The 18192-nt window shown below is 39.3% G+C and overlaps 1 protein-coding gene and 1 long non-coding RNA gene across 2 annotated transcripts in view; both read left to right on the forward strand.

Annotated features, from left to right (window-relative positions):
* The window catches only part of LOC146496141 (phospholipid phosphatase 2-like), a 24944-nt gene continuing 6752 nt past the window's right edge, over positions 1-18192 (forward strand). Inside the window, exon 1 of the mRNA XM_085142905.1 lies at positions 1-352. Coding sequence (XP_084999031.1) covers positions 292-352 — 61 coding nt within the window. The 5' untranslated portion in view covers positions 1-291. The remainder of the gene's footprint in view (positions 353-18192) is intronic.
* LOC146496142 (uncharacterized) lies at positions 359-8951 on the forward strand. Its single transcript, XR_014871112.1, has 2 exons — positions 359-3403; positions 3608-8951. It is a non-coding gene; the product is annotated as an uncharacterized LOC146496142 (long non-coding RNA).

The following is an 18192-nucleotide window of genomic DNA, read 5'->3' on the forward strand; positions in this document are numbered from 1 at the left end:
TGCGTAAAAAAGGCAGGCTAAACCAAAACGTGCTTCCTCTGCGACTTACCTGCCAACCGCGAAGTGTATAGAAAGACAGACGGACAGATAAACAGGCATAAAGGGAGGCGGGCAGGTAAGGATCACTGGAGGCGGAAGAGCGAGCAGGTTATTCTTTCCTGTTAGTACTTTGTCCACAGTTTCTCCAGGTGTTCAGTTTACAACCTTCCTGCCTGCTTTTTCTTTTCTTTTTTTCCCCCAAACGCGGTTTTTATTTATTATTTATAAAAGTGGCGAGCCGTCTGAAGAAGCATGGCAGAACATGGGAAGAAACTGATTCTGGTTGCGGTGGATATTCTGTGCGTCTTTGCTGGTAAGTGAAAACCCCCGTTCTGCCCTCCTCCTCCTGACAATATGGCTGAAAACATGATTAGTTTCTGGACGTAGGTTATTGGCTGTGGTTTAATGTTCACTGGTGATTTTTGTACGGACGGAAGAACAGCATAGTAAGTCCACATTAAAAGTAGAATGGCCTTCAAAGTGACGCACAGGGGATTGCACAACCGTACGCACAGGTCTGATTTATATATCTCCGGTAGATTACCCACATGTTGCTTCATGGGTCGCTGCAAGATTACAGAAACTTTTAACGCACCTTTAAGATTTTACTCACGGATTCGGGAAAATATCAGGACCATGACTGGCAGTGGTTTTAAAGTATGCAATACTGTTAAACTGTGCGAGTCGGTATCGGTCTCTACCTTGTTCGAACAAGCCAAGAATCTTTCCCAGGACTGAGTGTGAATGCTGCCTGGACTTCTGTTTATCTCTGGGTGTCACTGCACCGATTTCTTCACTGAAATGATCGGGGTTAAAATAGGACACACGCTATCTCATATCACTGTCAGCCAGTTGGCGACAGTTCATGCACGTCAGTGTATGCGTGTATGCATCTCTACCTCCTCTTGATTGCATTCATACTGCCAAGAAGTGCAGGGTTGTTCCTCCTTTTTTAAAAAACTTAAGGTTAAGAGGAAAAGCAAAGATCAGTGTCACTGAATCTCTCTCTCTCTCTCTGACAGTTAAAATCCTGTCATGGGAACTGCTGAAAGGTGTGTTTATTTTTGCGTCTTCATGTGTGTATGTGAAGAGGGTGGGCTCCAGAGACTGAATATGTCAGTCTTGAAAGACTAGAACCAAAATGGCTTGTTGCGACTTGCTGTGATCTACCACAAGGGCACAAATCCATTAATGAAGCTGGTATCTTCCAGCTGTTGGTGTCACACCTCTCACATTTTTGTCACCCTGACAGTTTGTACCACATAGTGGAAGAAGAAATCTGGACACTGATGTTGAATTCTCATGATAGTAGATTTTTCTGGAGTGAAATATGAGGGAGCAAGCGTGTGTGTGTGCTTTTTCAATGTATGCCTTAAAGAAGTTCCTTGTAAAAAACCTGGTGGGGTGAGCTGGTGGATCTTATTTCATTATTTCGCCATAGTCTTTTTCTCTTTGGCTGAAGATCTTATAAACATGTAGAATGAACTTTTAAAACATTGAACCGTTCTGTTGTGTAATCCCAGATGAAGCCTTTCTCAGGTCATAATTATGATGATTAATGCCGACCAAGGTTTTTATCATTTTCCCTTTTCTCCCGCTGACTAATCATGGTATAAGGATGATTAGTCAGGACTGTGAAAGTGATTATGAATTCACATGAAAACATGGTTATAAATCTGCAGTCGGTCCAGGACTTCTAAAATAAATGCATAGAAAATGTGGTGACTAAACTAACAACACACAAAGACTGTACTTCTCATGTATTTATTGAACACAAAATGAACAATCCCCCACCACAGTCCAGCCTGCAGAATATAAGTAAACCTTTAAAAACTAATTTATTACAAACAACCTCAATTAGATATTTCCTCATAGGTGCTTGTGAGGCTCTCACAGTGAAGAGGAAGATTTTTTTTCTTCCCACTACTCTCCTGAAAAAATAAACAGTGTTCAACATTCCTATGATTTATTGAGAAAACGTCTTCCTTCAAATCAAGCCTCAACATTTTAGTAAAGGTCAGCATTCAGACTTGGTGTTCCCCATTCATTCATGTATTTCTTTTTAACCATTTTCTTGCTGCATTGACAGAAACCTGTAAATGGTGTTTATGCAACATGATGCTGCCTCCACCGAGCTTTAAAGCTAGGTTGAGGTATTGGTGTGTGTCAGATATTGTCTTGTTCATCCTCCCTGTACTGCTTCATTTAACGTGCAAGTAGTCATTGGGACATGATTCAAACCAGAAAATGCATTTATTTATACGGAAGGGAACCTTTCCAACATCAGTGTAATTCGACCTCAAAGAGCCAGAAAAACAATGTTTTAAAATAATAATCTGTAAGATAGGATTCCCCGGCTCGCCTGTATTTATGTTTTGACAATAACAAAAATAGATAGTGTTATCTTGATGAACAAACTAACACTTGATCACCATGTCTTCAGTCTTCCATTCAAAAAAACAAAAACGTTTTTAAAATTACGTAATCTGCCATTGGTCTGCGAGTGACTGCAAGTGTAAACTACTATAATAAGGTTTCATCCTCTTAATTAACTTGATTATAGAGGGTTTTGAAGTGTGTGCATATGTGTAATAGCGTACATGTCCAAATTAACCGATAGGGGAGTAAAATGCTGAACTGAATACTGAACATCCACCATTTTAACAGTATTTGACAGAATACAAGGGGGAAAAAATTGAACGTGCACTCTATTAAACCTTCTGTACATACATATCATAACGGATCCACATTGTTCCATTCGCTGACGTTTTGTTTTGGCTGTTTACTACAAAGTTAAACTAATCCATCTGAAGGAAATGCCTGAACTCACTGCTTTTATCAGTGAAACTGTTGTAATGTTGTCTCACTTAAAACACTGTTTGTACATGAAGAGGATCTCGAGTTGTAGCCTTTCCAGCTGCCCGTCAGCAAGACAGCAAGCACTATCCCAGCTGTTGCTGACCAGCAGCTTTTAGCTATCTAGAAGTTGCTCCGGTGGTTCTAATCACTTTTTCCCCCTCTCTAAAACCAAAAGAATATCAAAACTCATTCGCCGATTTCAGACTGAATCTGTTTCAGAAGCTTGAATGCATCAATACACATCCAGTCAGTTTGCAAATAAAGGGGGGGAACCTAAGCTTTTGACCCCCTACAGTGAGGGGATCTGCTTTGTTATGCTGAAGGAGGAATTTTGCTAGCATGATCTGGGTCCATCTAGTTGTCCCTTTTTAGAGGGAAAAGTCATTTCAAATCAATACGAAGTTGTTCAGAGTGATCACCTTTACCCCATCATCAAACACTTCTGTCCTGCTGAGGGTGGACTCTTACTACCACTACAACAACAATGCCCCCACCCATCCGCTGAGTCATACTGATATCCTCCATATCGTTCAGCAGCTGAGAGGTTCTTTTAGCATCAAGAAGCTGATGAAAGCAGTTCATTTAAAAAAAGTAGTTATTGCTGTCCATGAATTGGCAGTGGAATTTAAAGCCCATTATGCTATAGTGTGAAAAGAAAATCCACAAGTGGAAAACACTGCAGATGGTTCCCATTATTCCCAGGAGTCAGCATCCCTGCAAAGTCACCCCAATGCCAGACCATGCTATGATCAGAGAGGGCAAAAATCCCATCTCAGACTCTACAGACTACAGTTAGCAAGGCAAATGATAAAATCCAGGACAGTACAATTAGAACAAGACTGAACAAGTATTGTTTATTTTGAAGAGTTGCCAGAAGGAAACCTTTTCTATGCTTGAAAGAAGCAAAACAAAAAAAACCCAACATGGTCACATTTGCAGAGTTGCATCTGATCTTTGCAAACCAAAGTCTTGTCCAGGAACACTGGACAGCATACAAACTGTCAAACGTGGTGATGGAAATGTGATTATTTGGGTTTGTTTTGCAGCAAAAGGACCTGGGCACCTTCAGTCATTGGGTCCACCATAAACCCCTCTGCATAGCAAAGTACTCTAGAGCCATCTATCACTATAGAAACTCTAGAGTGAGGCCATCTATCTGATAACTAAAGGCTTGCCCAAACTGGATCATTCAACAGGACCCAGGCACAGCAGCAAAGCTACAACAGAGTGACTGAGCCATTGCAACACCTTGAGTCTTTTCCTTTTTCAAAGACCAGACCTTAACAAGATTGAAATACTGTGGGGAACCTTAAAATAGTGATGCACAGACTGCTCGAAAACCTCAAAGAACAGAAACAGCGTGGTAATAAAAAGTGTACCAAAATTCATACAGAATTACTTCGCATTACTATGGCTAAAGGTGGTTTTACAAGTTACGTGGGATGTACTTCACTTTTTAAACTTTGCTTCTGCATTTTAGCTCAGCTTTTGTTCAATATGTAATCACCTAATATAAGTCATATATTGTTGTCTCATGTTGTTTGTTTGTTTGTTTTTTTTACCCAATTTTTAAATTATTCTTTTTCGGAATGTCCAAGTATGTAAAACTTTGCATTTGACAGAGGGTGTATTTTTCTTTTCTTTCAAAAACCATTGGAAACCCAAACTTATTCAGTTCCCTACCACATAAGACTTTAAGCAACACAAAGGCAGTGCAGATTTTTTTAGTTTTTGTATCGATGACTTATGGTTTCATACCTAAATGTATCAGATGAAACTGAAAATGCTCATGTGATACCTTTAACACAAACTTACATTCTGTGTTTAATAAGTGTGAGCTATAAGGAACAGAAACTATACGTGCTTTTTGTTTCTAGGGACCGAAGCATAGAAGAGCTGCAGTATTGCGGGAAATGACAGCCAGTGACTGACAACAGCTGTTTGGCTCGAGAGCTGTTATTTATATGCCATTTTTGACAATTTGTTGACATGTATGGGACACACACACAGTTGTGCTTTCATATCCTTGTGGGGACATCTAATTGACATAATGTTTTCCCTAGCCGCTTACCCTAACCATCAAAAATGAATGCCTAACCCTGACACTAAAACCACATTTTGAGTCTCAACGTGCCTTCAAACTCATGGGGACATGGATTTTGTCCCCATAAGAGCTGCCGGTCCCCACAAGTATAGTAAACTTCCAATTTTTGGTCCCCACAAAGATATGACAATGTAGTGTACAAAAAATACACACACACACACACACACACACACACACACACACTGTATCTGCTTCTGCCAAATGCATGTCAGAGTCAAGTGGGAAGTGCTGACCTCTGCTCTCTGACATTCCTGTGTGAAAATGGAAGTGAGATATGATTGTTGTGTTGGCATACATAGTACAGGCTGTGTGTGCGTAGTTACATTGTCCTCCGTGGTCGTTTCATAAAGGAAGAATTATTTCTGTGTGTGTGTGTGTGTGTGTGTGTGTGTGTGTGTGTGTGTGTGTGTGTGTGTGTGTGTGTGTGTGTGAGCATTCTATTAAAAGGTCAAAGCCACAGATCTGTAAGATGAGAGCTTTATGAATGTGAACTAATAAACTATTGGCTTGGATATCATGCAAACTAAACTAAAAGGTGTAATGTAAATCAAATGCATGGTAAGAACAACCAATGGACAAAATTACCAGATTCTTATGAAGGTTTGACCTATGGGCAACAAAATCTAATGGCCTAATTCATGCTCTGTACTCTTCTTTTTACAGACAAGTTTAAGCAAGAAAAGAGGTGATTTTAAAAAAAAAAAAAAACGCTAAAAAAGCCACTAAAAACATGATCCAACATTATTGCACTTGAAATAACCCTATGAAGTGATATATTACAGGCTTTCAGTATGTGCTGTTCCTGGGAATTCAATCAGAACATTAATCCCGCTTTTGTAGAAATGCACCGAATGTGAAATTGTGGGCTGATATCGATATGTTCAAATATTGGTATTTGGTACACATACAAGAGCCTGACTGATTTTTTTTTTTTTTTTTTTTAAGACACCAATATTTGGTTATTTTAAAAATATAATATTCTGATATAGCCACCGATATATTTTTTTTTTCTTTTTTTCTTTTTTGTCTTTCAGGTGCAAACAGATATAACATGGCAATTGTTATGCCTGGTTATTTGTTTACTTGTGTACCCTGTTGCTGTTGGTCTTTGGCTGGCAGGGAGCTGCAGAGCACCCTCTGGTGGACAAACAAAGCAATGTTGAAGGGTGTTTCACATGCCTCTTCTGCATGTTTACAATACACTTTCATTTATTGGCTGTTAAAAATGGCTAAAAGCAGACAATGATATTGCCTGCTGATAAATCAGTTGGCTTCTAGTACATATTTTTTGTGTCTTTGAAGAATATCTGAAATATTTAAATGTGACTGAGCACAGGAAAAACTTTTTTCAAACATTCAGCCAGCCCAAAATTGATAAATGATGTCCACTGACATTGTTGCAAATTAAACATTAATCAATCAGCCATATTGACCAATATCAGAATTTGGCTAATATGTATCATACATCTGTCACATGGCAGACAGTAAGTCTGGAGTTGATTTAATTTAGCACAAAGACTGGAAATGAGGGAAAACTGTCTAGCCTGACCCTGTCTAAAGGTAACAAAAGCAAAATTTTATCAGCTCTAAAACTCAAAACACAGTTTGCTATTTTCTTCTTCTTTTACAAAATAAAGCTTTTATCAGCCAGTGTTGTCTAGGACCTTCCCAGGAAAATCCCCAGCCTCACAGGAAGTGATCCACTTTCTCTGCAATTCCAGTTTTCCGGGTTTATGAAGAAAAAAAAACTGAATAATGCTGACTACTGCAGACAGAATGGATAAAAACATGAAAATGTTACAGCATTGGACTGCTGATTTCACACTGTTCTCTTGCTGTGCTGACTTCTTGGGAATGTATCATAGAGAAAAGTAACAGCAATGAGAATTTGAAAAACTTGCCAATATAAACAAAAGTTAACAAGTTAAATATTGCTTTTAAGATCACCTCCACACAACCCCTGTTAGCTGACAAACCATGAGGTTACTCAGCAGGCTCACAGATCTCAGTCGTCTGCTGAGATGTGCAGATACATGTTCACATGCGTTGCTGTTAGCCGTTTGTGGTTCTGTTCCCAGCAAATGTCTCAGTAGTTCAGTTCTCAAGATGAGCCACAGTATGGACTTCCGTCACTTATCTTGAATGCTGAATAACAGGAACATTTTCCCCTTCCTGCTGGGTCAGAGGTCAAGGGGAAGTTGTACTTGTGTCTGATCCCAAATTCCATTATGTTTATTTTCTCAAAGTGGAATCGGGGTGCATGCTCGCCAGAAGGGATTATAAAAGCCTAAAACAATACTGTCTCTTCTTCCTTTTTTTGAATCTCCTGTGGTATATTTTTTTTTTTTTAAACTAAAGGCAAAAGTTATCAGAAACTTTGTGTGTGTGTAGGTGTGTGTGTGTGTGTGTACCTCTTTTAGCAAAGAGATTTGAACAGTTATTACAGTGTTTGCAGCTGTAAAGGTTTATGGACAACATAAAACTCGACAGCTACATGTAAAATTTCGGAGTAGGATGATACAAACTTTCAGTCGACCAAATAACATTTTTCTGCTACACTCAGATGGTTTCCTTTAGTTTAAAATAAAAAAGGAGGAAGAAGAGATCCAAAAAATAGCAACGTTTCATGATCTTACATTCAAAACTGGGTACATTTTATGAGTAAAATGCTTTGTTTGCAGTTTAGTTTTACTTTCACATTAAACCAAAACAAAACATTAAAATAAAGAGGGAAATGGGTAACATGGAGATGAATGGAGGGGAAAAATTGAAGAAAAAACAAAAAAGCATAAAATCTTTAGGACGGCGCAACTTTATTGTTAAATATATGTTGCTGAAGTGCAACAAAACTGTACATAAAAGCTAACTTTTTTTGAAATGGGAGATGTTTGCGTTATGCTAAAATTAAATGGGGGATGTTTGATTATATAAAGTAGTAAGTAAATAGAAGGAGCTAAAACCTGCATCTATTAAATTAACTGCTAGAATCGACGACGACCGCCCCAGTGCACGTTGGAGGTCACTGCCTGAAGAAGCCAACCATCATACACGGAGTGATAATTGATGATAAGCTGAGTTGGAAGTCTCATATAAACCATGTGAAAACAAAAATGTCAAAAACCATTGCTATTCTCTATAAAACAAAGCATGTCCTGAACAAAAAATCATTATACACACTCTATTGTACTCTGTTGCTTCCATATATGACTTACTGTCTGGAGATATGGGGTAATGCATATAAAACGAACACTCTTCCTATTTTCAAGTTACAAAAAAGAGCTATAAGAATTATAAACCAATCAAACTATATAGAACCAACTAACATTTTGTTTATTAATCTGAATACCCTGAAATTTTATGATTTAGTTGAATATAAAATGGCACAGATAATGTATAAAGCACAAAATAACTTGCTTTGCCCCAGTACTCAGAAGCTGTTCAAAGTCAGAGAGAGTCAATATGACTTAAGGGCAACAGATTTCTTTAAAAAAAAAAACAAGATAAGGACAAATATAAAGCAGAGATGTGTTTCTGTTAGAGGAGTTAACCTGTGGAATAGTTATGACAGTGATTTAAAAAGGTGTAGTTCATTTTCCTTGTTTAAAAATATGTTTAAAAATAGAGTATTAGATTAATATATATATCAAGAATGAAAAGAGCAAAAAAAAAACAAAAAACCCTTGATTCTTTTGCTTTGATGTAGTTACTTATCTAAGGTGGAAAGGTTTTTTTTTTTCTTGTTTGTTTGTTTTGTTTTTGCTTTGTTTTATTATTTGCTTCGAGCCCTGTGTACAGGAGCTGCATGCAAAAAGATCTTTTGTTAAAAGGGTTGGCGTAATAAGCAAATGCTTCAGCCAATACCTTTTGATTAGCCTTGTCTCATGCTTTCTTGCTTTGTGGTAGATCTTTGTTCTGTCTTCACTGAGATATTTGAATGCTAATCAATAAACATATCACAAAAACCAGAGAGTTGATCCAGGGGCCACCAAAGTGGAGCATCTTCTCCACTTGACTATGCCAATAAAATTCTCTCCATAAGTTATGAACAGGAGTGACAAACAACAATCGTGATAGAGGCCAACTCCCACTGGGAACAAGTTTGACTAACATCTGAAAGCACCATATAATTTGTAAGGTATTTGCTTGGGAACCCTAATAGACAGTCTCCTATGAGCAAGCACTTTGCAACTGTAGGGAGGAATAACTCCCTTTTATGTATGTTGGAACTGAGTCAGATATTTTTGTCCTCAAATGCAGCTAAGCTATAAAATTAAAACTCAGGATCTCAAGATTTGTTGTGCATGTAAGAACAGAGTAGGTAATACTGTTCATTACTGGAAGTACATAAAGTGTATAAACCTCTTTACTAATGATTTCTCTTCCAAGTACCAAGAAAGTGAGGGGGGGTTAAATTAAAGAAATGAGATTGGAACCAGTTACTGAAACTCTGCTTAAGACCGGTGTCATTTTTTTATTGGACGTTAGAAGAAGCAGTGTTTAAGGCCCAAGTGTAAATCAGTCTATAATGAGACGTTGCCTTGAAAGGGAGGCTCTCTTGGAGTCCTGAAAAGATCTCAAAATTGCACACAAAGAGGTAAAGAAGAACCCAGGCGTAAACACAAAACACTTGGAGGAATCTCCGTAATAAGCAGAAGCCTTTTTCACGTGTCCACTCTAAGAAAATAATTACGTTAATTTAAAGACACCACAAACATTATTGTCATTCCTTTAACCATTTAAATCCAAGAGTATCATATTTGATACATGCGCTTTTGAGACTTCTACATGAGTTTGCCCCCCACCCCCTTTCCCCCACAAAAAACAAAAAACAAATGCAGGATGTAGCAAACGTGATGCAAGTGAAAACTAATTTGCAAATTAATATAATATAATTGGAAGAGTCGATAAACACATTTCAGGCTTGCAGCTGTGAAGCATGGTGGAGGCAGCATCATGGTTTGTGGGCATACTTTGCTTCCTTAGAGCTGGGGTGCCTTGCAGTCATTGAGGAAACATCAATGACTTGAATTTCCAAGCTCTTTGATGGCATTTTATAGGAAAAATTCAGGGAGGTAATCTATAGTCTGAAGCTTGGGAGAGGTTGGGTGAAGCAACAAGTAAATCAAGAGGCTGGAGTCCTGATGTCATGGTGCTGTCTTGAGGTATGTTTAAGCAAAACATACTGATGAATTGAAAGAGTTTTCTAGGTGTACTGGACAACAATTCATCTTTTTCACCGTGCTACTTAAATGGGGAGCCAGAGGAAACGCCTACCGAAGGCATTTGCTTCTATAGAAGGTTCAACAAGTTATTCAAGACGGTTTAAATAAGACATTAAAAACACAGCTGTTTGGATTCTTTTTCTAATGAGATTGTTTTTCTAACCGCATTTTACGAGTAGCATTTCCTACCTCAAATGCAAGAGAAGCCATCTATGATGACAACCACACTCAATGTTGGTGCTTATTTTATTGAGGTTTAAAGTTTTGTGATAAGAATGTGGGTTGCTAAAGCATACAAGTAACCATGTAATTAATAACTAGAAAGAAAACAAAAGGTTGTTAAGATCTTGAAGCGAGAAATGTTCTTTTACAGAATGAAGAATAAGAAATATAAAAATTTATTTAAACAATCCCTTTTAAGTATGCCTTACTTTTGCAAGTAGTTTTGGTGCATGAAAAATTTGATTTGGGATAAATTTGACCTAGACTCTAGCATGGGAGGCCGCCCTGCCAGCACAAGCCTACAAAAACATGTCAGGCCTTCTGTAATAACAGAGCCAGTCCAGATAATAGTTTCACCCCCAGCAACTCGGAGCAAGTCTGACTTGGGTTTCCTCACCAAATCTGTTAAGCAAGCTGACCAATGGTTTTAAAGATCATTGCTCAACACATCTCCACCCTGGCATGCGTAAGCCACTGGAGATTTGTGTCAAACAAATAGTCTCTTATCTAAATGTTATCCTTATGCTCTGCAGAATAAACAGTGGCTTGGTTTGACTTCAAAGTGGAGCTGAAAGCATGCTTGACCTACAGGAACAATGAATATGAGCGAAGGGAGAACTTTCATGAAAATAATTTCTCCTTAATGAGGAAACTGCTTGTCATCAAATATTATTAGTGGTGCTTGTTCAGACTTGTAACAAATGACAAATCAGGCGTTAGGCTATTTAGGTCAGGGAGACTTAAAGTGTCCCTTATATGGTGACAAAGTAGGAGGCGTGGCAGACCAATAGGTGTTTAAAGAGATAGACAGAAGAACAAAACGTACACGGTGACATTAGCAATTCAGTGTTACGTTGTTAAAAACAGTCACTTCAGTGACCTTCAATCGTTTTTTGTGTTACTAAACTGCAGCGGAGTTCGAGATTTGTCACAAAAAGCACAACTTAAATGCTCGAATTATCTTCACTCATATTTTTATAAGCAGGTTAAAAGGTACTTTGACTTGTATGTGTTTGCTCTTTCCTTTTGTGTACTTTTCATTTATATATTTTAAGTCGTATTTACTTGTACAGAACATGCCCCCCGTGGTCTGTGTTTTCATTAACTGAATTGTACCTCATTTTGCACAACCTTAGTATATAGTTACAGCTACAGATTGGACGTTGGGGTGCCATGTAACAGGGTCCAGCAGCTTTATGGTATAATAGTAGTGATGCACCATAAGGATGTACTGTAATTTTCCCTGGAAGAGGCACAGCCCAGTTTGAACAAACATTGTTCAAACTATGCATTTACTAGTAGAACAATAGCATCTTACCTGTTTTTTTTTTGTTTTTTTTGGGGGGGGGGGGGGGGTTTCAGCTCTTCATCACACAATTCTTGAACATTTGGCCAACATATAATTGAAGTAATCAAACAACACATAATACCTTCTTATCTGCAGACAGACCAATGTCCATCAACAAGGCTGGTATTAGCCCATATATCAGTGCATCCCAGGGTTAATTTATAAATAATAAAGATCTTAAAGTTTTTGGAAGTACCAAATCTGTCATGCTTTGAGGAAATGTGTATAAAAGATGCACAAAAATCATCACAAACGGAGCCACATTCAAGAACTGTATGACAGGGGTAGTCGGGATGTGACACACATCCTCCCAAACAAGAATAAGACTACAACAAACAGCTGCAGAAGGGAGTCTAGATAATTTCCATCAAAGTTTATCTGTGCTTTTAATGTAATCTTATGTGAATTGTCAGGCCCATACAGTAATTCAATTCAATTCAATTCAATTTTATTTATATAGCGCCAAATCACAACAAATGTCGCCTCAAGGCGCTTCATAGATACAGAGAAAAGCCCAACAATCATATGACCCCCTATGAGCAAGCACTTTGGCGACAGTGGGAAGGAAAAACTCCCTTTTAACAGGAAGAAACCTCCGGCAGAACCAGGCTCAGGGAGGGGCGGCCATCTGCTGCGACCGGTTGGGGTGAGAGAAGGAAGACAGGATAAAGACATGCTGTGGAAGAGAGACAGAGATTAATAACAGATACGATTCAATACAGAGAGGTCTGTTAATACATAGTGAGTGAGAAAGGTGACTGGAAAGGAAAAACTCAATGCATCATGGGAATCCCCCGGCAGCCTACATCTATTGCAGCATAACTAAGGGAGGATTCAGGGTCACCTGGTCCAGCCCTAACTATATGCTTTAGCAAAAAGGAAGGTTTTAAGCCTAATCTTAAAAGTAGAGATAGTGTCTGTCTCCTGAATCCAAACTGGAAGCTGGTTCCACAGAAGAGGGGCCTGAAAACTGAAGGCTCTCCCTCCCATTCTACTTTTAAATACTCTAGGAACAACAAGTAGGCCTGCAGAGCGGGAGCGAAGTGCTCTAATAGGGTGATATGGTACTACAAGGTCATTAAGATAAGATGGGGCCTGATTATTTAAGACCTTGTATGTGAGGAGCAGGATTTTGAATTCAATTCTGGATTTAACAGGAAGCCAATGAAGGGAAGCCAAAACAGGAGAAATATGCTCTCTCCTTCTAGTCCCTGTCAGTACTCTTGCTGCAGCATTTTGGATTAACTGAAGGCTTTTCAGTGAGTTTTTTGGACATCCTGATAATAATGAATTGCAGTAGTCCAGCCTGGAAGTAATAAATGCATGAACTAGTTTTTCAGCGTCACTCTGAGACAGGATATTTCTAATTTTAGAGATGTTGCGCAAATGGAAGAACGCAGTCTTACATATTTGTTTAATATGTGCGTTGAAGGACATATCCTGGTCAAAAATGACTCCAAGGTTCCTCACAGTGTTACTGGAGGCCAAGGTAATGCCATCCAGAGTAAGAATCTGGTTAGATACCATATTTCTAAGCTTTTCAGCGCCGAGTACAATGACCTCAGTTTTATCTGAGTTAAGAAGCAGAAAGTTAGTGGCCATCCAAGTCTTTATGTCTTTAAGACATTCCTGCAGTTTAACTAATTGGTGTGTGTTATCTGGCTTCATGGACAGATAGAGCTGGGTGTCATCTGCATAGCAGTGAAAATGTATGCTATGTCTTCTAATGATGCTGCCTAGGGGAAGCATGTATAATGTAAACAGAATTGGTCCTAGCACCGAACCCTGTGGAACTCCATAATTAACCTCAGTGTGTGAAGAGGACTCTCCATTTACATGCACAAATTGGAGTCTATTAGATAGATATGATACAAACCACTGCAGTGCAATACCTGTAATACCTACAGCATGTTCTAATCGCTCTAATAGAATATTATGGTCAACAGTATCGAATGCTGCACTAAGGTCAAGAAGGACAAGCACAGAGATGAGTCCACTGTCAGAGGCCATAAGAAGATCATTTGTAACCTTCAATAAAGCTGTTTCTGTGCTGTGATGAACTCTGAAACCTGACTGAAACTCTTCAAATAAACCATTCCTCTGCAGATGATCTGTTAGCTGTTTGACAACTACTCTTTCAAGGATTTTTGATATGAAAGGAAGGTTGGAGATTGGCCTATAATTAGCTAAGACTGCTGGGTCTAGAGATGGCTTTTTGAGTAAAGGTTTAACTGCAGCCACCTTGAAGGCCTGTGGTACATAGCCGATTATTAGAGATAGGTTGATCATATATAAGATCGAAGAATTAATCAATGGCAGGACTTCTTTGAGCAGTTTTGTAGGAATGGGGTCTAAAAGACACGTTGATGGTTTGGAGGAAGTAATTATTGAAGTTAACTCAGAAAGATCGATTGGAAAAAAAGAGTCTAACTTAACATCAATGGAACTAAGAGTAGCTGTAGATAATATTACATCTGTGGGATGATTATTGGTAATTTTTTCTCTAATGATAAAAATTTTATTTGTGAAGAAGTTCATGAAGTCATCACTAGTTAACGTTAAAGGGATGGTTGGCTCAACAGAGCTCTGACTTTTTGTCAGCCTGGCTACAGTGCTGAAGAGAAACCTGGGGTTGTTCTTATTTTCTTCAATCAGTGATGAGTAGTAAGCTGTTCTGGCTTTGCGGAGGGCTTTCTTATAAAGCAACAAACTATTTCTCCAGGCTAAATGATGATCCTCTAAATTTGTGACACGCCATTTCCTCTCCAGATTACGAGTCATCTGCTTTAGGGTACGTGTTTGAGAATTATACCACGGGGTCAGGTACTTCTGATTAGAGACCTTAGTTTTCACTGGAGCTACAGTATCCAGAGTCGTACGTAGTGAGGAGGTGAAATTATTAACAAGATAATCGACCTCTGTTGGGGTAGCGTTCAGATAGCTGCTCTGCTCTGTGTTGGTACAGGGCATTGACGATGATAACAGTGGCTGGATTATATTCTTAAACTTAGTTACAGCGCTTTCAGAAAGACATCTACTTTGATAAAGTCCACTCTCCACTGCTGCGTAATCAATTATTGTAAATGTAAATGTTATCAAGAAATGATCAGACAGGAGAGGGTTTTCAGGAAACACTGTTAAATGTTCAGTTTCTATGCCATATGTTAAAACAAGATCTAGAGTGTGATTAAAGTGGTGGGTGGGTTCTTTTACATTTTGAGAGAAACCAATTGAGTCTAACAACAGATTAAATGCCATGTTGAGGCTGTCATTTTTAGCATCTACATGGATGTTAAAATCACCCACAATAATTATTTTATCTGAGCTCAGAACTAAATTAGATATAAAGTCTGAGAAATCAGACAGAAACTCTGTGTAAGGCCCAGGTGGACGATAGATGATAACAAGTAAGACTGGTTTCTGAGTTTCACAGCTGGGGTGGACAATGCTAAGCATCAGGCTTTCAAATGAATTAAAAGTCTGTCTTGGTCTATCATTAATTAATAGACTGGTGTGAAAAATTGCTGCCACACCGCCCCCTCGACCTGTGCTTCGAGATTTCTGGTAGTTAGAATGACTCGGGGGTGTTGATTCATTTAAACTAACATAATCATCCTGCTGCAACCAGGTTTCTGTAAGGCAGAGTAAATCAATTTGTTGATCAATTATTAAGTCATGTACTAACAGAGACTTGGAGGAGAGAGACCTAATATTTAATAATCCACATTTCACTGTTTTACTCTTTGGTTCAGATGTGGATACTGTATTATTCTTTCTTTGTGATTGTTTAAGTTGTTTGTTTTTTGTCTTTTTGGAAGCAGACACAGTCTCTATGGAGATGGGTTTTTGGGGGGTAGCAGGAGGAGAGAAGCTGCAGAGAGGCGTGTAAGACTGCAACTCTGCTTCCTGGTCCCAACTCTGGATAGTCATGTTTTGAGGGGTTTAATAAATTTGTCGATATTTCTAGAAATGAGAGCTGCTCCATCCAAAGTGGGATGGATGCCATCTCTCCTAACAAGACCAGGTTTCCTCCAGAAGGTTTGCCAATTATCTATGAAGCCCACATCGTTTCTGGGACACCACTCAGACAGCCAGCAATTTAAGGAGAACATGCGGCTAAACATGTCACTCCTGGTCTGATTGGGGAGGGGACCAGAGAAAACTACAGAGTCCGACATTGTTTTGGCAAAGTTACACACCGATTCAATATTGATTTTAGTGACCTCCGATTGGCGTAACCGGGTGTCATTACTGCCGACGTGAATTATGATTTTATTGAATTTACGTTTACCCTTAGCCAGCAGTTTTAAATTTCCTTCAATGTCGCCTGCTCTGGCCCCTGGAAGACAATTGACTATGGTTGCCGGTGTCTCTAGCTTCACATGTCTGAGAACAGAGTCACCAATTACCAGAGTTTGACCCCCGGCGGGTGTGTCACCGAGTGGGGAAAAACGGTTAGACACATGAACGGGTTGGTGGTGTACCTGGGGCTTCTGTTTAGGACTACGCTTCCTTCTCACCGTTACCCAGCCTTTCCCCAGCTGCTTGGGGTCTGCCGGGGAACAGCTAGCGGGGCCTACGCTATCTTCGGCTGCACCAGCTACAGGGGCCTGGCTAGCTAAGGGTGAGAGCAGGGTGCAAAGCCGAGTCTCCAATTCAGTAATCCTGGCCTCCAGAGCTGCAAATATGCTACATTTGTTACAGATATCATTACTGCTAAAGGAGGCCGAGGAGTAACTAAACATCTGACACAATGAGCAAGAAAGTGCAGAAGGGACAGGTGAAGTAGCCATGGTGCTAACGGGTCGGCTACGAGCTAAGCTAGCGAAACAGTACAGAGACAGTGAGTGAATACTATAAATTAGGTAGTGAGTACACAGAAAGTGTGCTTCGGATGAAGCACGTGAAGATTATACTGTGAAAAAAAGAATGTATTTAAAAGTTGTTAATTAAACTGCTAAGCAAATAAGCTACTCAGAAACACCACTGTGTTTGAGCAGGAACAGGAAGCGATACTATACCACAGAGCGAGCGAGCGAACACCAAGTGACAGCGCCACCGACAGGAGACAGGAGGACGTCTCCTGTCTCCTGTCGTAGAGGAAGGAAGCAATCTGTCAGTGGTGAGCAGCTCCAAACCCATAAATATACAATAGTTTTTGAGCAAACAAACACCATTTATCCATCTCTTGCTGTTATTATATTAAGCAGGAAGCTCTTGAAAACAGGAAAACGATTTAAGTGTTGTGGGGTAGAAAGTTTCTGAGATTAGGCCTTTAAAGTGGACTATTGTCCTGCTCTGATTTAGGAGACAGCTTTATGTCCTCCTGCAGATGCCCCACTCTTCGTCTTGTTTGCACAGACAGAAACTGCTGAAACCAGTTTTCTTTTTGTTCTTTGCAGCTCTTTATAGCTTTTATACATGTATGCATGGCTTGAAATAACCCATTTATATCTGTCGCTAGTGTGCATGAGCACGTGCGAATGTCTTGAGGTATGCAAGTGTGTGTCCCGCTCCAGTCGTCAGTTCCCAGGCCCCTCACATTGTGAACGCTGCCCTGGTGTCAAAGGTGTTGGCTGTGATGTCGCGTGTGTTGCCACGGTGACAGTCAGTTCCTCTACAGAGTAAACGTGACTTGTAGAGGTGAAGCCGTTGCCACCGATGACAAATTCATTTACCACGTAGCGCCGCTTGTGCGCAAAGCCAAGAGATGAGTCCGCCAGTGTGTTTTTAGCTGTTTCCTGAGTTGCACCTTCACTGTGTAGTCACACTTTAAGATTACAGTAGTAATTTTCCAGTCCCTGCAAGGGTTTGCAAAAGCTCGATGAAAACCCCTCTACAGCAACATGCATCACCCCAAACCAGCCACAGTTTCCATTTTTTTATTTTTGATATGGCTTTTTGATGTCAACTATTTTCTTTTATCTGTCCAATGTGAAAACCATTTGTGTGACCTTAAGTCACCAAGAAATCATAATAACACGAGAAACTTCTCTTGTGATGACAAAAGTGATTGGATTTCTGGTGCAGATTTAGAACAACAGCAGACAATGGGGGATTTATTTCAGTATAAAAATGAGTGTGTGCTGTTCATGCTTCCTGTTCTTTCTTGCAATTGCAAGGACGTTTTCACTGGAGCAGTTTTCACACTTAAACTCAATACAATATCAGGAAAATGAAATTATTTAAAGTTATCCTTTTTCCACACGCAGCACCCAACAGGAAATGCGTCATTACTACTGGAAATACTTAAATGTGGTTTAAGTTCAGCACACGTGACTACAGATAATCACTGTGAATACAATGAACAAGTAACAGTGCTATCTCCACTGCATTATTTGAGTTAATACTGTTTTGAGCAATAGAAAGCATACTGCAATTTTAAAACAAAGCTCAAG

The sequence above is a fragment of the Neolamprologus multifasciatus genome, chromosome 19 (genome assembly GCF_963576455.1).
Source record: "Neolamprologus multifasciatus chromosome 19, fNeoMul1.2, whole genome shotgun sequence".
NCBI lineage: Eukaryota > Metazoa > Chordata > Actinopteri > Cichliformes > Cichlidae > Neolamprologus > Neolamprologus multifasciatus.